At 38.5% G+C, this 24057-nt stretch overlaps 3 protein-coding genes across 4 annotated transcripts; 1 reads left to right on the top strand and 2 right to left on the bottom strand.

Annotated features, from left to right (window-relative positions):
- Nucleotides 1-829: 829 nt before the first annotated feature.
- LOC149647056 (protein regulator of cytokinesis 1-like) lies at nucleotides 830-10582 on the top strand. The gene is made up of 10 exons (XM_089849939.1): nucleotides 830-1085; nucleotides 1765-2293; nucleotides 4198-4371; nucleotides 4584-4881; nucleotides 5998-6134; nucleotides 6199-6294; nucleotides 7208-7360; nucleotides 8698-8961; nucleotides 9038-9157; nucleotides 10298-10582. The coding sequence occupies exons 1-10, from the start codon at nucleotides 988-990 to the stop codon at nucleotides 10379-10381; spliced, it is 1953 nt and encodes a 650-aa protein (XP_089706065.1). The 5' UTR covers nucleotides 830-987; the 3' UTR covers nucleotides 10382-10582.
- LOC149647055 (DNA methyltransferase 1-associated protein 1-like) lies at nucleotides 10389-20630 on the bottom strand. The gene is made up of 7 exons (XM_089849945.1): nucleotides 20356-20630; nucleotides 19747-20271; nucleotides 16977-17291; nucleotides 15133-15201; nucleotides 13257-13484; nucleotides 12801-12917; nucleotides 10389-10525 (listed from the first exon to the last, which is right to left on the bottom strand). The coding sequence occupies exons 1-7, from the start codon at nucleotides 20446-20448 to the stop codon at nucleotides 10463-10465; spliced, it is 1410 nt and encodes a 469-aa protein (XP_089706071.1). The 5' UTR covers nucleotides 20449-20630; the 3' UTR covers nucleotides 10389-10462.
- A 1180-nt stretch (nucleotides 20631-21810) lies between these two features.
- LOC149647054 (armadillo repeat-containing protein 7-like) lies at nucleotides 21811-23371 on the bottom strand. Of its 2 annotated transcripts, XM_089849947.1 has the most exons (6): nucleotides 23182-23356; nucleotides 22991-23102; nucleotides 22467-22565; nucleotides 22330-22395; nucleotides 22115-22252; nucleotides 21811-21932 (listed from the first exon to the last, which is right to left on the bottom strand). In XM_089849947.1, the coding sequence occupies exons 2-6, from the start codon at nucleotides 23085-23087 to the stop codon at nucleotides 21817-21819; spliced, it is 516 nt and encodes a 171-aa protein (XP_089706073.1). In that variant the 5' UTR covers nucleotides 23088-23102; nucleotides 23182-23356; the 3' UTR covers nucleotides 21811-21816. The 2 variants fall into 2 exon arrangements, with proteins under 2 accessions (XP_089706073.1, XP_089706074.1); XM_089849948.1 differs by lacking the exon at nucleotides 22467-22565 and having other exon boundaries at nucleotides 22991-23371.
- Nucleotides 23372-24057: the final 686 nt, after the last annotated feature.

Raw genomic sequence — 24057 nt, 5'->3', positions numbered from 1 at the left:
AATCTATAAGAGTAATTTTCATTGTGGGAAATATGGACATTGGGCCAGCGACCCCCCCTGGCCTGGATTAATTAAAGTGTTCTATCAAAGGGAGTATAGGTGAGGAGTTGAAGCTCCCCCGCTCCACAAGGCTAAATTTCAATATTGCCCCTAAATTATACTAGTGGTACAAGGGAGTTTCCGGCTCAGTCGCGCCACCTGCGATACCATTTAATGTCTCAAACGGAAATTCCTCGGTACTGTGCATTGAAGATACGCGACAGAAAAGAGCAACAAGATTTTCCCCTCTTTCCACTCCTCCCTATATACTTTCTTTGGTTCTATGACCATTGACCTGGGCACGTCGTCTGCTAAGCTAAAAAAGTGATTAATTAAAATATTTCAGTTAATGTCTGGACTACTTTACTCATTTGTAGTTAAAAACGCCGAGTTCCAAATATTCAAGAATCAAGAAATTTTTTTACAAATCCTTGAAATTTCTCAGCAGTCCCGTGGACCACGGACCCCTTTCGGTTTAATTTTTAAACTGGTCATTTGTCCTTGAAGGAGACTCCCTTATCCCTGATTTGTCCTGCACCAAAGAGAGTGGAAGGAATGCCTCAACTAGTTGCCCAATTTTTTCTGGTACAGGGCGACTGCCGCTAAGCAAAATTAAACGGGCCGGAAGTTCTCATTTACCAATTTAGGAGCAACATCATTATTTGCGCTCGTGGAGCGGGGGAGCTTCCACTCCTCCCCTTTACTCTCTTTGCCTGCACCACGGCCTTATTTCCCACGCCGGTTATTTCCATCCCTGCATTTATGAAGTTTGAAAATTTGTTGACCAATGAGATTCGCGAAAGCCACGCGCATTCGGAGGCGGTTGAATATAAAAGCGCCCTAACCGTTTATGATTCAGATCATTCCGTTTAGTTCTCGCGTTGACTTGTGAAATTTACTATTATAATAGTTTTGCCGAATATTTAACTAGTAAAGTTAAATTTAATTATGGCTTCATCAAAGCGGAGATCTATTTTGGGTGCCTTGCATGAGTTTAATAGCGAGGAGAAGGACGACTGCAACAAACCTGTCTTCGTAGTAGAAAGGTAAGTGAGCCCCTTTTTTTGTTATTATCAGCGGAATAAAATACCCCCTTCATTAAAAATGACTAAATTTGATAGATTTAAATCCAAAATACTGCTGCCTTTTCCAAATTATTGCTTGTTTATTGCCACCTGTTATTGCCTGCTATTTTAGTTTCTTTCTACAACCCTCGACCCTCGTTTTAGCCAGTAGCGTAAATCGTACTTATTTATCATATTTAACGTAACCCCTTTGACCATTATCGGATATGCGAGGTGGAAATTTATTATAACAGCTATAGTTTTAGCTTGTAAAGCTAGGTTTTTCTTTAATTTGGGGATGGGTTTGTGATCAAGAGAGTCAGCAACGTAATTCCCGTAATTCTGACTGATAGTACTTTGTAATAACTAATGGCGCTGGGGGCGGAGTTAAGCCCGAATTGCCAAGTCCCTATTATGCTTAAGACATAAAAATTGTTTAGTCTCTGACTTAGCTACAAATAGGGACTTGGCAGTACTACGTCATGCAACGTCAGGCTACCTTCCACTAGTGCTAAAAAACATACCAGGAGGAGGGGCTTATGTAGCTTTCATTCTGTTAAAAAACATACCATAATGGCGCTGGGGGCGGAGTTAAGCCCGAATTGCCAAGTCCCTATTATCTCGCAAACATTTCTGAAGTATCCCGTTTTCTTTTTCGTAGTTTCAATCTGGTCGAAAAGGTCTCCGAAATGCTTGCCGAATCCCAAAAAACCTTAAGCGAAACATGGACCAAGATTGGCCTATCCGAAAAGGACCAATTGGACAGACTCCAAAACCTCTACAATTACCACGAAGACCTGCAACATCAAATGGTGCACGAGGAGGAAGATCTGCACCATCGAATTGAAACCATCGTTAACGATTTAAAAACAGAGTACGTCAACCTCTGCCAACAACTAAAAGTGGACCAGGAGCTCGATGTCAATGGCATGGGACACATGGGACTCCTGCAACAGGAGTTCCATCTGAAAGGGAGAGTCGAAACTCTTTTAAAGAGCAAGGACGAACGCATGGAGCGACTGACCACTTTGCTGGAGGAGGAAAGAGAACTCTGCCAACTGCTCAACATGCCTTTGATCGATAACGGAACAGCCCGGACTGGAGACGATGACGTTGATGAAGCCAATGTTCCATCAGAAGAGCAGCTGAATGAAATAAAGCAACATATCCTGATGTTGCAAGACGAAAAGGTAAAAACATTTTTATGAACTCGAGGTATTCGTTGTTGATTAGTTCCATACTTTCTATCATTGTATTCGTTGATTAAATGACAGAATCCAAAAGATAATGTCTGAAGCAGCGCGCCATCTAGTATTTAATTATACATTAACATTTTTATAATATACTAGCTGTTACCCGCGGCGTCGCTCGCGTGTAATAAGAACTTCCATCAAAATGATACTAAGAATGTGTAGATTTTACTGATGACTAATATTTTTGTAGCATCCTAGGAGCGAAGGCACTCGGCACAGTCCGTCAGCCCCTAGGGATGCATTTTTTATTACTTTTCACTAGGACATTATTCCATAAAGAAGGGTTTTTAGGTTTTTGGCCGCCATTTAAAAAGATGGCAACAAATCGAACCCAAAAGTCCATTCAGCTCGTCTATAGGTTAAAGGAAACCAGTCTGCTAAATATTTGTGAAATCGGTTGAAACGCGCGGACTTTGTTGCATAGAGAAGATTTTTTACATTTCTGGGCGCCATTTTTTAAGATGGCGGCGGATTGGGGGAAATCTTTCTTAGTACGCGCCTTCTACTTATGAGTAACGTTCCTGCAAGTTTTCAGCCTTTTAGGGCAAGCGGTTTGGGCTGGGCGTTGATTATCAGTCAGTCTGTCAGTCAGTCAGGACTTTGATTTATATAGATATAGATTTTATCGGGCATTTTATTGAGTTTTATAAAAACTGTAGTCATCTCGATTAGTAATTCTACTTTAATCAATTGTAGTACTCGTATTGATACTCGATACATACGAGTACTCGCCCATGATAATTAAAAAAAAATGATTTGTCGTAAGGTTCCGTTCCAAATATCTGCCATTTGTCCTCATGGACCCCAATAAATATAACAATAACATCTTGTCTTATTTTTCGTTAAAGAGTCCAAAGGAAAGTCCTCCCAGTCCAGTGTTTTAGGTGTATAGAGTGCTGTCTGTCAGTTGTGACGTCAGATCCAAGGTTAAACGTCACGAGTCTGCCTTTAGCAATGGGCGGCCATGACGGTTACCGTTTTTTCTTTATGGGGAAAACAGCATGGGTGACGTCACACCGGCGCTTCTGACAGCACTCTATAGAGCTATCTCAGAAGGCTTAGTGTGACGTCACCCATGCTATTTGCCCATTGAACTAAAGGGGTACCAAACATGGCCGCCCACTGCCAAAGCTAAACCCGTGGTGTTTTACCCAGGCACTGACGCCATAACTGAGATAGCTCTATTGAGTTAAGTTAGTCTAAGCATGTCGCGTCTGTGGTTTAGTTTAAGCAAATGTAACTAGATGGCTCCCATAGTCGAGGAGAGGAAATGACTGGTCACTGGCTTGTCAAGCTTAGCAATGGATAGTTTTAGCTCCGCCCTCGACATTAACTAGTTCTGATTTATATTGGGAGATATTTTAATATTCCTAATACGATAAGTAATAATTAGTAAAATTAGTCTTTATTTTCTCGTTTAAAGCAAAGCGCGGGTCACGTGGTTCCCCAAGAAGTTGACTTTCCTTACGAACTCCAGTTTAGGCTTGGCGAAGGCAGGAAGAATTTGTGGGCGGGTTTTATAAATCCCGCTCACTAGCCTTCGCCTAGCTAAACCCGGATCTCGGAAGAAAAGTCATCTTGGGCTTTGCTTTAATCCCAACCAATAGGGACTTGGCAGTACTACGTCATGCAACGTCAGGCTACCTTCCACTAGTGCTAAAAAACCTACCAGGAGGAGGGGATTATGTAGCTTTCTTTCTGTTAAAAAAAACATACCATAATGGCGCTGGGGGCGGAGTTAAGCCTGAATTGCCAAGTCCCTATTGATGTTCTTTATTTCTATTTGTCGAAATTACATGAAAGTTACGTTAATTAATAATTTGATAATATTCTGACAATAGGAAAGACGGATGGCTAAATTCGACCAAACTCGTGCCGAAATCGTAAGGCTCGTAGAAGATCTGGAGCTTATTCCCGAAACCAGCTTTCATAAAGCCATCATCTCGCCCGATGACAACATCCCGAATAAATTGTCGGAAAAGTGCATGACTGATGCAAAAAATTGGTTGCTCGAAGTAAGATATCGTCGAAGTTTTCGTATAGTTAAGCATCCTATTTAGTCTCTACTAAGCCTTTGTCAGCGCCTCACCAGGCGTCGCCTTACCCTGAATCCATGACCTACGTCACTTCATGACAAGCCCTCATGACTTCCAATATTATTTACTCGTAGTTGCTAACCCTTTTGCTTAAAAATACTTAATGTAACTTCGATTTCTGCAAATTTTAGCTTCAGAAACATAAAAGCGCCAATGATGCCATCTTAAAGGCCCTGCACAGACAACTGGTGCAATTGTGGGATGGCTTAGAAATCAGCGTTTTGGATCGGGAAGAATTCTGGTCCACTTGTCTTCATCACGGCCAACCCACGATTGAAATGGTTCAACGAGAAATCGTTAAATACCAAGAAATTAGAAGACAAAATATGGGGAAATTCATCGATCGCTTAAGAGTCGAACTCGTTGCATTGTGGGATAAATGTTTCGTCGGCGCTGAAGAAAGGGAGAATTTTGTTTCCTTCAAAGATGGTAAAAACTGATTAATAATTTGCTTTTGACAAATAACTAGGGCATAGAGGTGTGCGAATACCACTTTTTGGGTATCAGACCAGTTCCTGAATACCAAAAAGTTTTCCTTATCAAATACCGAATCGAATAGTTAGGCCTTGGTAAATTTTTACTACTCGATTAATCGCGAATAGTTAAACCTAGTATTCGCGTATAGTTAACCATACTATTCTCGAATACCGAATTGAATACCAAAAGTTTTCCTTATCAAATACAGAATTTAATAGTTTATTCCAAATCGAATACAGAATAGTTAGGCCTTAGTTAGGCCTTAGTAAGTTTTTTACTACCCGATTAATTGCGAATAGTTAAGCCTAGTATTTTCCTATAGTTAAACCATAATATTCCCGAATAGTTAATACTAGGTGGCCAATTGGGAGTCATTTAAAATACGTCTCTTCATTGGTCCCTGAGTATTTCTTAAAATTTTCCTCGGCACTTGCTGGTAGTTTTTGATGGGACGATCTTTTGATATAAGGTGGGGTCTATGTAGAGAGTCAGTGTCAGGGCGGCAAGGCCCAATATTTATGATAGTCAAACTTTAACCGAATAGTCAGTTCGATATTCGAATCGAACAGTGAAAATGGGCTTATCGAGTTATTCGATTGAAACGGTAAACCGCGCACGCCTCTATTTTAAAGGGATTCTTCTACAAATTTTAAGACCAATTTTAGTAATGAAAAATTAAGACAATATCTCTGAATGATTAAAAAAATCTGTGCTTATTATGATTTTAATTTCATTTGGAGATATTCTCCTAAATTATGCAAATTAATCTTATAGTATAGTATCAAACCTAAGACCATTAAACACAGATGGAATAGAGATAAGGGGCGTTGTTCTTTTAGGGTTGCGTCTCTAGCGCCATGCCGCGACCAATATTGAAACATTTTCGACTCAAAGCATAGCAAAGGCTTATGAGTCGAATTAAGTTTCGGGACTCTCCCGCTATGGGCGATGCCATTAGAAGAACGGCGGTTTTAGCTTAAAATTATTCCAGTCCATTTGTGTTTAATTGTCTTAGATCAAACCAAGTACGATGGAATATACTTAAAAAAAAATTAATTTTATTTTCAGAAACTTTCACCGAAGATCTGTTAGAGCTTCATGAACGCGAAGTTTCAAAATGGACTCATATGTACGAAGACAATAAAGCCATTTTTGAAAAGATTGTGAAAAGAAATTCTTTGTGGGAGCAAAAGAAGACCTATGACGTAATTAATTCAATTTTGGTTGGTGGCTATTGCAATTTTAATTTCCATAATTATATCATTATAGATTAAGGGAACTGATCCAAGCCGGTTTCAAAACCGTGGCGGGAATCTGTTGCAGGAAGAGAAGGCTCGAAAGCGTTTGGAGCATGAAATCCCAAAGGTTAATTGATACTTTATTTATTTAAGTTTAATTTCAGTTTGTCTAACACATTTAAGGAAAATTTCAGGTAACATAACCATTATACCTTAAAAGAACAACCTTTTTTCTAAATATAAAGGAATTAAATATATTAAAAACAAATTATCTCTTATTACAATATGATGATTAGCATTTAATTAGTCTTAAAAATAATCAAGGACTACTGCGCCATCCGCCATTGGTTTAGTTGCGTCTGCTAAATAGAACCACTTATCCCTATGGGATTAGTAGAATTCTCACAGGCTGAGAGAGATAAGGGGTAAAAGGTTCGATTTAACAGACGCCCCTAAACTAATGGCGGATGGTGGCGCAGTAGTCCTTGATTAATTTTAAGACTAATTAAATGTACTAATTATCATATTGTAATAAGAGATCATTTATTTTAATTTTTCTAATACTTGATTCCTTTCATATTTAGAAAAATGCCATTCTTTTAAGGTATAATGTTACGTTACCTGAACTTTTCCTTTTAAGGCAGTTTATTTCCACTCTACACCAAGCCCTAATTACTTTTAATTATTCCAAAATTAGTAACTTTATTTCCACTCTACACTAAGCCCTAATTACTGTTAATTATCCCAAAATTAGTAACTTTATTTCCACTCTACACCAAGCCCTAATTACTGTTAATTATTCCAAAATTAGTAACTTTATTTCCACTCTACACCAAGCCCTAATTACTGTTAATTATCCCAAAATTAGTAACTTTATTTCCACTCTACACCAAGCCCTAATTACTGTTAATTATTCCAAAATTAGTAACTTTATTTCCACTCTACACCAAGCCCTAATTACTGTTAATTATCCCAAAATTAGTAATTATGTTAAATAATCAACTCGTAATCAATCAATCTAATGTGAAATATATTTCTAGTTGGATTTAGAAATTGAATTCATGATTGCCGATTGGGAAAAAAATCAAGGCAATGCGGAAACCCTTCTTATCAATGGGAAAAAATATCAAAACTACATCGCGGCTGAACGACAAAATTTGAAAAATGAATTGGAAAATATCAAAAGAATGCGGGTAAATAGAAGCCGTAGTCCAAAAAACCGCTCGAAAAGAAATTAGAAAAAAAAAAATAAAAACGCCAAATATTACCACTTACACTTAAAGCCTTAATTAAGTATTTTTTACTAAATAGTAATTAACATTTATGAAAAAAAAATACTTAATGGGGCTTTTAAGTGTACTCATATTAATTAATTAATTAATTATTTATTTATTCATTTTATTTTAAAGTTATTTATTTTAATAGTTACGTAATTATTTAACAAGTTATATTTTTATTTAGAGATTTTTAATTTTGGCGTTTGTAATAAAATAAAATTCGTACCACCATAAATTTATGTTCCATAAGTCTGACGTCACTACCTATACCAGGGTTCGTACGGAACCTGGAAAACCTGGATAAGTCAGGGATATGGAAAATAGGGGAAAATGTCAGGGATAAGTCGGGGATTTAAAAATATTTCCTAAAAAGTCAGGGATTTCGTTTGGTATATCAAACCATGATTGCTTGGAGCAATGCTAAATATGAGACAGGTGTAATTATGAAGTGGGCTCTGATAAACACCTTAAAATGGTCAGGGATTTTGCCAAAATTTGGTCAGGGATAGCCTAGAAAAGTCAGGGATTTTCAATGTAAAATTTTCGTACGAACCCTGTATACTTAGTAATGTTACTGAGAGACTTAAAGCTCGAGCTAGTTCATGAACGACAAGCTAGAATTGATTAACTTGGTTAATTTTGCAGACTTTCATCTTACTATTATTATTTAGTCTGTGCTAAGCCTTTGACAGCAACGCCTTACCAGGCGTATGTCGCTTTATTCTTAATCTATGACGTCACTTCATGACAAGCTCCAGTTTCTAAGTTACGAGACTTTACAAACTTATGGAACATATCTTATGAATTAACTCATGGTGATACTAAAGGTTCTTTCAGACGATCCAACTTTTTGACTCAGCTTGATGGGTCAACTCGAGTTGAATCAACTAGTTGGATCGTGTGAATAGACGCTGGATGAGTTGAGTCACCAAAAAAGTTGGTTAGGAAAAATTGGATCAGTGATCCAAATCCAATTTTTGCTGACTCAACTTTTTAAGTTCATTTCTTCAGCCAATCAAAATGAATTACAAAAAAAAGCCTTTTTCGCGGGTTATTTCGTAAGTGCCAAGGTAGGTGGAGCTTAAAAAGTTCCATTTGGCGGTAAAAGTTTAGTCGTGTGAAAAGGAAGGATTTATTTCACTTTTCCCTTCAAAAGTTGGGCAAGTTCATACAACTTTTTGACCCAACGAGCTGAGTCAAAAAGTTGGATCGTCTGAAAGAGCCTTAACTCTCTAAGATCATTTCTTTGCTAGGCACAACAGAAAACTGAAGATGGAGGGAAAAAACTGGTAACCCCTATGAAACGCAAAGCACCACCGACTTCTAATAGAAATACGCCAGCCAGCGCTGTCAAAACACCGCGTTTACAACCAAAAGGTGTTATACCATCGGTTGATTCTAATGCTCCGCCTTCTCCCGCTATTGTTTTGTTTCCCGGTGCAAGCGCTACAGCCGTTCAAAGTTCCCCACGGAAACTAATACTTAAATCCTCTCCACGAAAATACGCTAATTCGCCGGTAAATTATTTTATTTTTCTGTTATCTCTGGTATCACTTAATTTCTTTTTGGTTTCCTTTGAAATGATAACTTTAGAAACGTATTGCGCAAAATCAATGTGTGATTGCTAAACCTCGCACCATTTTATGCGAAATTCAAGAAGATCAACCTTCGTTGAACATGCCCAGGTCTTCTATAACATATATGGACTTTCAGGTATATTTTACTGCTATTTACATTTAGCATTAAAAATAGTAGTTTTTATGTTCAGGTCAGGGCTTTACGGAATAGCTATTTTTAAGTATCTTAGCAATTGAATTATTTATTTTGAAACATTAGCTATAGTTCGGCCTAGTATTCGCATATAGTTCAGCCTAGTATTCGCCTATAGTTCGGCCCAGTATTCGCCTATAGTTCGGCCCAGTATTCGCCTATAGTTCAGCCTAGTATTCGCCTATAGTTCAGCCTAGTATTCGCCTATAGTTCAGCCTAGTATTCGCCAATAGTTCAGCCTAGTCTTCGCCAATAGTTCAGCCTAGTATTCGCCAATAGTTCAGCCTAGTATTCGCCAATAGTTCAGCCTAGTATTCGCCAATAGTTCAGCCTAGTATTCGCCAATAGTTCAGCCTAGTATTCGCCAATAGTTCAGCCTAGTATTCGCCAATAGTTCAGCCTAGTATTCGCCAATAGTTCAGCCTAGTATTCGCCAATAGTTCAGCCTAGTATTCGCCAATAGTTCAGCCTAGTATTCGCCAATAGTTCAGCCTAGTATTCGCCAATAGTTCAGCCTAGTATTCGCCAATAGTTCAGCCTAGTATTCGCCAATAGTTCAGCCTAGTATTCGCCAATAGTTAAGCCTAGTATTCGCGAATACTTACTATTAAGCAAGGAGAAAAGCATCTAGAAGCTCCTATATTTCCAAATACCTCTCGTCATTGTTCGCCGAGTATTTCTTTCCTTGGCACTTGCTTGATGGAAGATGAGTAATTTTGGGATGATATTATTTTTAAAATATGGGGGTCTCTCTACTCTGTAGAAAGGGCTGCAGTGCCAAGGCCCTAAATTTATGGTAGACGAATTTAACCACCTAGTCATTAATCGAATTATTCGGTTAATGGCACACCTCTAGTTTTTGGGTATGGGGACGAGTAATTGCAGGGCATGGGGACGAGTAATTGCAGGGCATGGGGACGAGTAATTGCAGGGCATGGGGACGAGTAATTGCAGGGCATGGGGACGAGTAATTGCAGGGCATGGGGACGAGTAATTGCAGGGCATGGGGACGACTAATTGCAGGGTACAGGGTCTTCGCACGGCGCTATTGCTACTTGAATAATGGGTTTTCTAATTTTGTAGGAAGAACTGAAGAAAAAGGAAGATGGTATTTTCAATAGTACATCAACTATGGCTATGCTAGAAAAAATTGACGAAATAGATTGAAAACAGGTTCATGTTTTTATAAGTATTGAAAAAACTTTTTAATGATATGTATATGCTTCTTAAGAAATACTTTGTTGGTTTTTAAATTTTGTTTTTAATCTTCTTAAGAATATTATTCTGTTCCAAAGCTGCGCGTCGTTTTCTCTGTAATATGAAAACGTGTAAATAAAATTTTATCACTTTGAAATGAAAAAATCTCAATTAAGAGTAGCCAAATAATTGATTTGGGAATATTAAAACTGCCATCCTAATGGTGGATCATTAAACACAGATGGATTGAAAAACTTATAAGCTAAAACCCCCGTTCTTCTAATTGCATCGCCTGGCAGCAGCGCCCCCTAGCGGGAGAGTCCCGAAAATTAATTGGACTCGTAAGCCTTATGTTATGGCTATGGTTTGAGTCGAAAGCTGTTCATTATTGGTCGCGGCGTGGCGCTAGAGAGGCGCTGCCCTGAAAGAACTACGCGCCATATCTCCATTCCAGTCCATCTGTGTTTAATGGTCTTAGGTGGCAATCGTATCGATCCTCGCTTGAAGGTTTCAAAGAAATTAATTTTAATTTTTTTAGAAGCGTTATTAAATTTCTCCGAAACATTTGTGTGGATTCTTAATTGGTTTTAAAAGTTTCCGTTTAAATTTAATTCTATTTTAACTTGACGAGTATTCCCACTTCACCCAACCAATGAAAGAATGAGATGAGCACAACCTCACGTAAAATAGAAATAGTCTTAAGGCTCTTTCAGACGATCTAACTTTTTGACTCAGCTTGATGGGTCAACTCGAGTTGAATAAACTAATTGGATCGTGTGAATAGACGCGGGATGAGTTGAGTCACCAAAAAATTGGATCAGTGATCCAATTTTTGCTGACTCAACTTTTTAAGTTCATTTCTCCAGCCAATCAAAATGAATTACAAAAAAAGCCTTTTTCGCGGGTTATTTCGTAAGTGCCACTGTAGGTGGCGCTTAAAACGTTCCATTTGGCGGTAAAAGTTTAGTCGTATGAATAGGAAGGATTTATTTCACTTTTTCCTTCAAAAGTTGGACAAGTTGATCCAACTTTTTGACCCATCAAGCTGAGTCAAAACGTTGGATCACCTGAAAGAGCCTTTAGTTAAAGTTGAAGTGTCATAACAGTATACCTTTAAAGAACAGCCTTTTTCTAAATATTAAAGGAATTTAATATTAAAACAGAAAATAAATGATCTCTTATTACAATATAATTAGAATTTAATTAGTCTTAAAAACGAGCACTACTGCGCCATCCGCCATTAGTTTAGTGGCGTCTGCTAAATCGAAACACTTAAAAAGGGCCGTTCTTTTAAGGTATAATGTTATGTTACCTGAACTTTTCCTTTAAGAAATAGAACAATAAAATTTGACCCTGCTAGTGGCTAAGCTGCTTGACACGATTGTTCCCATAACCATAACAATTAGTACTTGGCCAAAATAATATTTGGCAGACATTGGTGATCAATATACTGTTAAGGAAGGAAAACCGACCTGTATCATAATTGGAAATATCACAGATCAAAAGCCAGTTTATTAATTGCTTGGACTAGTTTTTTAATTGACAAAGTGGGGGTTTTCATTAATTGTGAATATATATATAGAAAAATTAAGGATGAACCGATCCTGAGGACAAGTTTACTATTGTGGACACTATGAGGTCAATGGTTCGAAGGGCTAGTTTAAAAAAATATCCCTCTATACATAAGACCATTCAACACAGATGGACTAGAATAATTATAAGGCAAAACTGTCCCCCGTTCTTCTAATGGCATCGCCTGTCAGCAACGCCCCCTAGCGGGAGAGTCCCGAAACTTAATTCGACTCATAAGCCTTGGTTCGACTCACAAGCTTTGGTTCGACTCACAAGCCTTGGTTCGGCTCACAAGCCTTGGTTCGACTCACAAGCCTTGGTTCGACTCATAAGCCTTGGTTCGACTCATAAGCCTTGGTTCGACTCACAAGCCTTGGTTCGACTCACAAGCCTTGGTTCGACTCACAAGCCATGGTTCGACTCACAAGCCTTGGTTCGGCTCACAAGCCTTGGTTCGACTCACAAGCCTTGGTTCGACTCACAAGCCTTGGTTCGGCTCACAAGCCTTGGACCCTTGGTTCGACTCACAAGCCTTGGTTCGGCTCACAAGCCTTGGACCCTTGGTTCGACTCACAAGCCTTGGTTCGACTCATAAGCCTTGGTTCGAGTCGAAAAAGTTTCAATATTGGTCGCTGCGTGGCGCTATAGAGGCGCTGCCCTAAAAGAACCAGGCGTCGTATTCTAGCTCGTGTTTAATGGTCTTAGCCAAGACTGAATATTTTCCTTATCTAACATTATCAAGACGTAAATGAAACTACAAATCTCAAATCTATCATTTGGCCACAATGCTCGCATTGAAAATTCCAATATATCTTACATTTGGAGTGCCAGGTCCACCTCCGACATCGATAATTTCAGAGATAGTTTTAGTTTTACCACTTGTTTCACTATCGTTAGTGACATCACTGCTAAAATCCGCTATGTCGTAAATTGCCTAACAAAATTTGATACCAATCAGATTGTTTCATCAAATCTTTAGATTAAAAATTAGCCCAACCCAACCAACACCAAGCGGGGGGCGGCGAAATATATTTCAAATCAGGTGAAATCTAATGTGTAATGTTTTATTAATTAATTAATTAATTAATGTGCACAGTGACTTTGGATTTTACATTTTAATTAGGAACAATAATTAATATGGCACCATTGAACCAATATTACAGCGTCTAAGATTGTTAGTAAAAGCGTCTATTAGTAGTTGAGGAGGTAGAATTGTTTTTTTTTAAGATTTTTTAGCAGCGGGTGAAATTTGTTGACATTGTTGACCACCGACCTTTCCAGGTGCCAAGGCTTCGTGTTGATGTCTCAAACTTTGTAGTTCAAACTCGCAAGTGGCCAGGGCCAGTTTAAGCTCGTATAAAAGAACCATATCGCTTCGAAGTTCATTCATGTGCGCGCAAACTTCTTCTGTCGGAATAGGGTTCAATTCCAGACCCAATTCGGGCAAAAGTTGTTCGATAGCTTTGCTTTTTTTCTGACCAACCGAAGCTGGTAGTTTCATCTGAAATACGGTAGAATGAGAATAATGGCGGCTGTACCACTATATAAGACCATTAAACACAGATGGACTGGACCAGACTTAGAAATAAGTATAATTTTTAAACTAGTCCTTGGGACCAGTGACCCCCCTAGTGTCCTAAATAATAAACTGGTCTCCGGAGTGGTCCCAGCCTTTGTTATCCTATAGATTTGCAATTAATAAACTGGTCCCGAGGACCAGTAACCCCCACTTTTTGAATTAAAAAACTAGTCCAAGCAATTAATAAACTGGTTTTGGACCAGTGGACGTGTGCTATTTCTAAGTCTGGACGGGACTAATAAGCTAAAACCCCGGGTTGTTCTAATGGCATCGCCTGTCAGCAACGCCCCCTAGCGGGAGAGTCCCGAAACTTAATTCGACTCATAAGCCTTTACTATGTTATGGCTATGGTTTGAGTCGAAAAAGTTTCAATATTGGTCGCAACGTGGCGCTACAGAGGCGCTGCCCTAAAAGAACCACGAGCCAACCATATCTCCATTCCAGTCCAAATGTGTTTAATGGTCTTAGCATGGATATAGAATGCGCGTGAGGAAATTTGTTTTCATTCTACAGGATAGGCAACTCCCCATCTCGGGCGACAGCTTATTCTGTATATACTCTGTTACAACATCGGTTGTCAGCACGCGCAAAGCTAGGTCTCTATGTAACGTAGCTTTGTGCGTGCTGTCAAGAGACCAAAAACTTCAGGATTTAAAATATCCGCGAGTTTTTTAGCTCGAGTGCACGGACCTCTAGGCCTTAGTTTCAAATACGTGTAGTAGGCTGTATGCAATTTCACACGTATTTGAAACTAAGGCCTAGAGGTCCGTGCATGCAGCATGCACTCGAGCTAAAAAACTCGCGGATATTTTAAATCCTGAAGATCCTGAAGTTTCTCGTCTCTTGACAGCACGAGCAAAGCTACGTTACATAGAGAAACAGCTTTGGGCGTGCTGACAACCGATGTTGTAACAGAGTATATACAGAATAAGAGTTCTGTCGTTCGAGATAGGGAGTTGCCGATCCTATAGCGTGAAAACAAATTTCCTCACGCGCATTCTTTATCCATGGTCTTAGGTACCACCAAAAGTGGATGAGAGGAAAAGTATGAAGATGGCCAAAAGTGGCGAGTCATCAGAGTTTCGCTGTAGTTGACCGTTTTATTGGCGTAGCTATACTGGGCCTGTTCACTCCCTTAAAATAGATCTTGTGTTAATTCGCGGTTAGGCGGTTACCGTCGTCTGCTATTGTGTATGCTAGAACTTCCTCGATTTGTGTTTGTAGTCAGGACAGAGTAGCTGGTAATGTTTTAAAAGGTATTTGAAGGTATAATATGGATTGAAGTAAGGTTATTGAAGCAATAGAAGAGCACATAAAACTAGATACGTTTAAAACAAATCTCGGTAATTTAGCTATAGCGCGAGCAGCTTGCGTCGTGATACGCGTGATCGAGTGGGCTATGTCTGAACTACTTTCAGTAGCGAGTTTGCAAGTCCATCAGTCACTTGTAAACTAAATAGTTATTGGCGAAACTGTGATGTCCGCGTTTTTTAACACAGGCTCTATGGCCATTGTCATACTTTCCCTCTCATGCAAAATTTTGATACCACCATATTAGATATTTATGTACCCTTTGACTTCTTAAAGTCACTCCGCTTGATTTAAAATCTGGAAATTTGATTCCAGCAGTTTCTAGAACCTAAATTCATAAAACGAAAAAAAAAAGAAAAAAAAAAGAAAAAAAAAAGAAAAAAAAAGAAAAAAAAAGAAAAAAAAAGAAAAAAAAAAGAAAAAAAAAGAAAAAAAAAGAAAAAAAAAAGAAAAAAAAAGAAAGAAAAAGAAAAAAAAAAGAAAAAAAAAGAAAAAAAAAAGAAAAAAAAAGAAAATAAGAAAAAAAAAAAGAAAAAAAAAGAAAAAAAAAGAAAAAAAGAAAAAAAAGAAAAAAAAAAGAAAAAAAAAGAAAAACAAATTATTTAATTTTTACATAGCGTGTTTACATTTCCAAATTTGAAGGAAAAGTTGAAGTAGCATAACATTATACCTTAAAAGAACGACCTTTTTATTAATATAAAAGGAAAACTAAATGATCTCTTATTACAATATAATAATTAGTACATTTAGTTAGTCTTAAAAATAATCAAGGACTACTGCGCCCCCATTGGTTTAGTGGCGTATGCTAAACCGAACCACTCCTTACCCATAACCACTATCAACCTGTGAGAATTCAACAAATCCTGTTATGGTAAGAGCAGACGGTACTAAACAACTGACGGATGGCGCATTAGTCCTTGATTATTTTTAAGACTAACTAAATGCTAATTATTTTGTAATAAGAGATCATTTGGTTTTCCTTTTATATTTAAAGGGTATGAGAAGCTTCGTTTGAAAAACCTCTGATTTATATAGCAAAAGATAGAATTAATTTGTGTGAATTCAAAAATATCAAGCTTTCAATTCTCCGATTTCTAGTTATTTGGCAACTAGCCGTTACCCGCGGCGTCGCTCGCGTGTAATAAGAACTTCCATCAAAATGATACTCGGAATGGATAGATTTTAATGACGACTAATAATTTTGTAGCACCCTAGGAGCGAAGGCACTCGGCGTTGCCCGTCAGCCCCTAGGGACATTTTTTATTACTTTTCACGCGGACATTATTCCATAAAGAAGGGTTTTTAAGTTTTTGGCCGCCATTTAAAAAGATGGCAACAAATCGAACCCGAAAGTCCATTCAGCCCGTCTATAGGTTAAAGGAAACCAGTGTACTAAATATTTGTGAAATCGGTTGAAACGCGCGGACTTTATTGCATAGAAAATATTTTCTTACATTTTTGGGCGCCATTTTTTAAGATGGCGGCGGATTTGGGGGAAATCTTTCTTAGTACGCGCCTACTACTTATGAGTAACGTTCCTGCAAATTTTCAGCCTTCTATGGCAAGTGGTTTGGGCTGCGCGTTGATTATCAGTCAGCCAGTCAGGACTTTGATTTATATAGATATAGATTTGAAATCCACTTTTTAAGAAAGGCTAAAACGTTTCCCTGTTTTTGACGTCACACACGCGAGATGGTGCCACTCTCTCCGCTATCAGACCCAGAGTTTAGACAGGGGAGAAGCATGGACAAAGCTCGAGACGCGTATACCTCGCGCGTATAGGATTCCCGCGCTTTTTTCCCCTCACGTCATAGTGATGTCATCAAACGGGCAAACAAGCTCGACAAGACAAAATTGTTGATAAATCGAAACGGAGTTTTCGTGATTTTTTCCGATGGACTTTAAAAATAGAAACTTTGGTTCAATTATATAAAAAACTTGATATTTTGAAAGTAGAAACTTGAAAGTGTAGCATAATACCACTTTTGTGCTAAAATATGATATGAAATTGTAACTTCCCATACCCTTTAAAAAAACGCCGTTCTTTTAAGGTATAATGTTACATTACCTGAACTTTTCTTTTAAACGCGCTATTATAGTTACCGAATTATCTGTTTTGGTATTCTTCTGAGGTTGAATTTTCTTTTTGGGTCCTTTTTTCTCTCCTCCCATAGAAGTTCTACGTCCAGCTTCGGCGCTATTATCAGCGGCCGTGATTAACTTTTGCAAATCTTGAGTTTTCTTCTCCCTTTCCCTTTTCCTCATTTCAATTTTGCGTAGTTCGTTCAATAAAGTCTGTTCCTCCTCAACCTGCTCGTTCGTTCGATCGTAAAGTTTCTTCAATTGTTCCTTCCTTTTTTTCTCATGCTCGGCGTCAAACATTCTCAATTTTGGTTCTTGTCCCGATGAAGCCCGAACCTTAAAATTGTGTTTTTAATTTATTAAAGAATTTTGAACATTAAAATATTTAAACAGGATTCATACAACTTTTGGAAAACAAATTTCCCTGAAAATTCCAGGTTTTTCCCCATATACTTCCCCGAGTTTTCCAGGTTTTTCCCGTATATGGAGTATCCCATGGATCAAATGTTAACGGAGGGAGGGGGGGGGTCAAAGGACATCCCCGTATCCCTAATATAACCAGAGTTATGAGCCTCCAAAGTTTAGTGTAATGTTAATCCTATGGAGGGGATGTTTATGAACATTTTGCTTAATTACTCGGCCCCTGATTGTCGTAGTCTTACGGTTTTAGTATAGTTGGATGGGGGGCAAATTGGACTATAACATAATCAAAGGGCATCCCCGTATCTCTAATATAAACAAAGTTATGAGCCTCCAAAGTATAGTGTAATGTTAATCCTATGGAGGGGGGTATGTTTATGAACATTTTTCTCAATTACTTGGCTCCATTTTACTCGATCCTCAAGTTTTTAGTATGGTTGGATGGGGGGCAAATTGGACTATAGCATACTCAAAGGACATCCACGTATCTCTAGTAGAACCAGAGTTACGAGCCTCCAAAGTTGGATGTAATGTTAATCCTATGGAGGGGATGTTTATGAACATTTTGCTTAATTACTCGGTCCCTGTTTGACGCAAATTTCCCTGATTTCCCTGAATTTTACTAGAAATTCGAAATTTCCCTGAGGTTTTTGTCAACTATTTATTTCCCGGATTTTTCCAGGTTTTCCCTGTTTTCCAGGTTTGTATGAACCCTGTTAAAGTTCTAGGTCATGTGAATTGCACTAAATTTCAACGTGTTTTGACTAAATTTGAGCATAAAATACCTGCTCCTAAATTTATATTTACAGTACGTAACACGCCTTATTTCCGCTCCATTCATAATCAGCAATGCTTTACGTTCCCAACACCATAAGTTCAAAAGATATGTTCCATATAAGTTTGTGACATGGTTACTGAGAGCTTGTCATGAAGTGACGTAATTGAAACGTCATAGATTCTCGTACAGCGACGCCTGGTGAGGCACTGTCAAAGGCTTAGTACAAACTAAATATTAAGATGGACTCCAAAATCCGAGTGTAGTCAATTCTCGCGTAGTATTGGTGGTGTCATGCTTATGGAACATATCTTATAAACTTTTGCCACCCTTATTACTTAATCATCAATGATTAGTGTTCCCAACACTCCATACTGATGCTGATTTTCACTCCCTACTTAATCCTCCATAAATATGCTCACTCCCTACTTAATCCTCGATAAATATGCAGGGTTCATACAACTTTTGGAAAACAAATTTCCCTGAGATTTCCAGGTTTTTACTCATATATTTCCCTGAGTTTTCCAGAGTTTAACGAAGTAGAGGGGGGGGCAAATAGGACTATTAGATAATCAAAGAACATCTCCGTATCTCTAATATAACTAGAGTTATGAGCCTCTAAATATAGTGTAATGTTAATAATATGGAGGGTATGTTTATGAACATTTTGCTTAATTATTCGGCCCCTGTTTGACGCAAATTTCCCTGATTTCCCTGAATTTTATTAAAAATTCTAAATTTCCCTGAGTTTTCCCTGAGGTTTTTGTCAACCATTTATTTCCCTGATTTTTCCAAGTTTTCCCGGTTTTCCAGGTTTGTATGAACCCTGATATGCCCACTCCCTACTCGATCCTATTTAAATATGCCCACTCCCTACTTGATCCTATTTAAATATGCCCACTCCCTACTTAACCCTCCATAAATATGCCCACTCCCTACTTGATCCTATTTAAATATGCCCACTCCCTACTTAACCCTCCATAAATATGCCCACTCCCTACTTAACCCTCCATAAATACGCTCACTCCCTACTTAATCCTATTTAAATATGCCCACTCCCTACTTAACCCTCCATAAATACGCTCACTCCCTACTTAATCCTATTTAAATATGCCCACTCCCCACTTAACCCTCCATAAATATGCCCACTCCCTACTTAACCCTCCATAAATACGCTCACTCCCTACTTAATCCTCGATAAATACGCTCACTCCCTACTTAACCCTCCATAAATACGCCCACTCCCTACTTAACCCTCCATAAATATGCCCACTCCCTAATTAACCCTCCATAAATATGCCCACTCCCTAATTAACCCTCCATAAATATGCCTACTCCCTACTTAACCCTCCATAAATATGCCCACTCCCTACTTGACCTTCCATAAATATGCTCACTCCCTACTTAATCCTATTTAAATATGCTCACTCCCTACTTAATCCTCCATAAATATGCTCACTCCCCACTTAACCCTCCATAAACACGCCCACTCCCTACTTAATCCTCCATAAACACGCTCACTCCCCACTTAACCCTCCATAAATACGCTCACTCCCCACTTAACCCTCCATAAAAGACACAATAGAGAAATAGAACCTTCAGCAGGGCATTGCAGATAGTGTAATATCGTTCTTTCATCTCTTCTATCGTTCGGTTAGCGTATTTCGTTGTCATATTTGGGTTAGTTTCGTACGTATTCCACCGATCATGGATTACAACGAATCTGAGATCAAAAGCTCGACACAGCTCAAACAAGTGATCCGTTTCTTGTCGAGACCATGAGAGACTTTGAAGATGTTGTTGGTACTCGATCTCCGAATAGACGGGAACCGGAGCCACCTTATTGAAGCGAGCGAATGGATATTCCTTTCCCTCATCGGCTATTCTTCTCCAATGGCATAAAACTGCTCCATCTTTTCTCGCGGGGTTTGCAAACGGTACCCATCTCCAAGGACGGACTTTCTTTAGGCCCAATTTGGCCTTTATTTGTTTGTAGCCCTGTCCAGAGTCTGATGGCAAGAGTGGTGGCGCGTCTTTGTTGTCAGTATATAAGAGAGCGTAAAGTTCTCTGTGCATTCCCTCAGGACGTTTGAATGCTGACGATTCGCATAGCTTTTTCTTCTATACGTCAATGAAATTTACAAATTAATGTTAATTAATTAACACTTACCTTTAATTAATTAGCCAAACGAAAGCAAAGGTCACCTTCTTTTGGTCGCTGCCGATAATGCTTTCCTTGCTGATGTGTTCGGGCGATTGTGCCCGTTCAATGTCCAATATATCTAACACGTCACTCATTGTATTTATATAGAACAAAACTTGACTTAAAAATAAACGTTAAATGCACTTTCTTGGACAAGTTTTGTGTATACACAGTAATACAACTCAATTTAATGCGAATTAATTGTCACCAGTGAGCCGCAAACGGGCAACACATTGGAAAATAAACAACACCGTTACGCTACTATAAGCAGACGAAATGCCGTTTTCCATGGAATAGCCCACTGGATCATGCGCTCACCATCCCTGAGTCGGGAGCCCCTTTTTTCTTTTTTTTTTTTTGCTCCGTTTTATTAATGACGAGCTAGGGCTAAAAATAGCCATACAGCTCCAAGTAGACAAGATAACAAGTTACATAGAAGAAAAGCAACAGCGTGGGAAATAAGGCGGTGGCACAGGGCAAATGACCAGTTTAAAAATTAAATTGGACAGGGGTCAGTGGTCCACGAGACCACTAAAAAATTCAAGGGTAAACAGAGTCCAGACATTAACACCAATTTATTTAATTATCCACTTCTTCAGTTTAGCAGACGACGTGCCCTGGTCAATGGGGATGGACCAGACTTGTAAATAGGGGGTACCAGGGAGCCTGTGACATCCAAGAAAATTCATAGGACACCCTGAAAAAATATTTTTAGTGGGGGTCGGGTACCACCCGGGTACCCTGAAAAATTCGGGGCGATGAGAGCTCTCTCCCATAATGACAACTCAAAACAGCTCTTAAAAAAGGACAAAAAATAAAATGACGAATATTTCCCCTCAAAACTGTGGCCGGATTGCATCCCTCCCTCCCTCACATTTTGTTTATTTACCTTCGCCCACTAGGGTCTAGGGAGCCCCGGGTACCCAAGAAAATTCTGCTTTGGGGGGGTCGGGAACCCTGCGGGCTCCCGATGAAATTATCACTATTTACAAGTCTCGCATGGTCCAGTTTATTTATTCCAGGCCAGGGGGGGGTCGCTGGCCAGATGTCCAGTTAAAAAAAACCTTTTTTCCCACTCTGATAATCACGCTGACAAATAAGGTGGTGGTAGCCCTGGACAAATGTCCCCTACAAAAATTAAATGCTTGGGGGTCAACTGGACAACTGGTCCTGTGGCCACTTAATTAATTAAAACCAATGTCCAGTTTTTTTAAATTAAAAATTCTTTGGCTCTACTGGCCATATGGCCAGTATAAAAAAATTCTCATTTCTCAGCCTGGCTTTAATTGCATTGAGAATTCGGACTCGAACTGCTAAAATAAATATAACCATTTTCAGATTACACTAAAACAACTAAGGCTATATTATCGAGTAACTGTATTAGGCAGATAACCAATAACATCAGACGAACAAATTTAAAAATTAATAAATAAATAAATTAATTTTGACAAAAGAAAGCAAAACTATTTTTTCCATCTTTTAATATCATCTAAATACAGAATTGACAAATTTTTTAGCCTGATATTTTCACTGTTCGATGACTTTTTCATGAATGCCATTATGGCAGGAGTTCCTAGATCTGAAAAAGATGTTAAATATGTTAAGTTTACATTTGGGACGCAAGTATGTAATAGAGGATGAAAAACGTCATCATGATGTCAATCGTCATAAAAAATTATTCTTTCCATTTGAAATGTCACCACTTGAGTTCAGCTGATGACGTTTTACATTAATTCTTTAATGTGTTTGAACTATCATTACATGTTAATGTGTTGGCATCAATGAGGTACATTAATGTTGTAACACAGTTTATAAGTGTCTCTTCTTTTTGGGAAGATAGGCATTGTACGATCTTTTGTATTCCGCCTGCTTTGACGATACTTTGGCAATTTTCAGGCTCTTAATTAAATATACAATCATTTAATTTAAATCTAGGGACAATAAATTTATGTTTCTTCATAAAATTTAACTCATACCTGAAGCTAAATTGCAAAGACCACCCAAAGCATATTCGCAAAGAGCATCCGATCTATCTAATTGAGCTTTTGAAAAATATTTGAATATAAGGGAACCATAACATAACATAACATAACAGAGTTTTAGATTTTTATACCTAAAAACATTGGTATGATATTTAAATCATTTAAAAACTTGAAATTGGTTGGGTCATATGCAAAATTGCTTAGATTTGCAAGAACTTGTTCTTTTGCATCTATATATATAGAGTTTTCAAGGATTTTAGTGTAAATTATATAATTCCAAACATGGATTAACTAACGCTAGGGATTGTTGACTAACCGTGTTTCCCCATGTTCCGAATTATTCCTTGATTCCCCTCTTCATTCCCCCAATTTATTGGACCAAAACGGATGTAGATATAGCGCCATCTCTAGGCAACATAAATCGGTTTTGCGGATTTTAAAGATGGCGGCGCCCATATTTAGGCGGGATTTCAATTTTTGACGTCATAGGACACGTGAAATTTGGTCCAATTTTCTTATAACTTTCTGTTAGGGATAGTAACTGCGGCTAGGGGGCGTTTGGAACATGTATACTTTATCTTTTAGGGGAACGAACAATCCCTAGCGTTAGTTAATCCATGTTCCAAATAACAAGGTAGATAAATATTATTGACACCTTGCTTTGGAGTTTCCTGAAACTCTTTTACTAGATTTTTTAGAAAATTAAACCTCTCTTCCGGATTATATTTCTGTCTTTTATTGCGTTTTTTCATATTGGCATTTGAGAGCTTTCGTTTGGGGGAGAAGATAAGATAATTTATACTGTCATATTGGTGGTTTAAATGCAAAAGGAAAGCTGAAACCCACCAATATGGTTACCAGAATCGTGGTAAGACTTTGGAGGGTGTGACGTCCTACTCAGCCAACAGAAATATCTCTATTTTCACATGCTAACCGTCAAAAATCGTGAAATATTTTGACAGCCTTCATACTTTCGACGGCGATTTACTGACGTACTGCTTAAGATCGACTAGGCTATGCTGGTTGTTAGGGTCAGGCTGGGAAATAAGGATTTTTTCAAAACTGGACATCGGGCCAGCCTGGAATAGAGCTATCTCAGAAGCTTTTGTGTGACGTCACCCATGCTATTTGTCTATAGAAACAAAGTGGTACCAAGCATGGCCGCCCACTGCCAAAGCTAAGCCCGTGACGTTTAACATAGACTCTGACATCACAAATGAGATAGCGTTATAAATAAACTGGTCCATGACCATTGACCAGGGCGCGTCGTCTGCTAAACTAAAGAAGTGGATAATTAAAATATTTGAGTTAATGTCTGAACTCTGGTTACCCTTGAAATTTCTTAGTGGTCCCGTGGACCACTGACGCCCCTCCGATTTAATTTCTAAACTGGTCCAGGCAATTCTTAAATTGGTCATTTGCCTTTTGCCACCCCTTTATTTCCCACGCTGGGGTGTATGTAATTGTAAATGCGACATCTTTAAACGTGGGTTGCAACCTATAACCGCCCATTGAATGCTTGCAATCAGTGATTCTAATAACATTCCCTTAGCGTACAAAACAATGAAATATTCCTTCGGACTGGTCCCTCTTTAGTTTCCCTATAGATTTCAATTTAATAAACTGGTTCTAAGGACCAGTGATACCCACAAGAGGTTTGCGTCGTTGTGTGCTTGATCGAGTTGGCTATGATTAGACATCCAAGTCCAGTAGTCCCGGACT

The sequence above is a fragment of the Phalangium opilio genome, unplaced genomic scaffold, assembly GCF_054372755.1.
Source record: "Phalangium opilio isolate 3A_F unplaced genomic scaffold, DU_Popi_V2 ptg000089l_1, whole genome shotgun sequence".
NCBI lineage: Eukaryota > Metazoa > Arthropoda > Arachnida > Opiliones > Phalangiidae > Phalangium > Phalangium opilio.
This window is presented reverse-complemented; position numbering and strand designations above follow the sequence as displayed.

Coding starts and splice junctions, on each gene's coding strand:
- LOC149647055 (XM_089849945.1), bottom strand. CDS start 20,448: ATGAGTGACGTGTTAGATATATTGGACATTGAACGGGCACAATCGCCC. Junction 17,292..19,746: donor TCTGCAATGCCCTGCTGAAG/GTTCTATTTCTC, acceptor CACAATTTTAAG/GTTCGGGCTTCATCGGGACA. Junction 13,485..15,132: donor TGACTTTAAGAAGTCAAAGG/GTACATAAATAT, acceptor ACCGTATTTCAG/ATGAAACTACCAGCTTCGGT.
- LOC149647056 (XM_089849939.1), top strand. CDS start 988: ATGGCTTCATCAAAGCGGAGATCTATTTTGGGTGCCTTGCATGAGTTT. Junction 1,086..1,764: donor CCTGTCTTCGTAGTAGAAAG/GTAAGTGAGCCC, acceptor TCTTTTTCGTAG/TTTCAATCTGGTCGAAAAGG. Junction 9,158..10,297: donor TAACATATATGGACTTTCAG/GTATATTTTACT, acceptor CTAATTTTGTAG/GAAGAACTGAAGAAAAAGGA.
- LOC149647054 (XM_089849947.1), bottom strand. CDS start 23,087: ATGAAAAAACGCAATAAAAGACAGAAATATAATCCGGAAGAGAGGTTT. Junction 22,566..22,990: donor TCAGGAAACTCCAAAGCAAG/GTGTCAATAATA, acceptor CTATATATATAG/ATGCAAAAGAACAAGTTCTT. Junction 22,396..22,466: donor TATCATACCAATGTTTTTAG/GTATAAAAATCT, acceptor ATTTTTCAAAAG/CTCAATTAGATAGATCGGAT.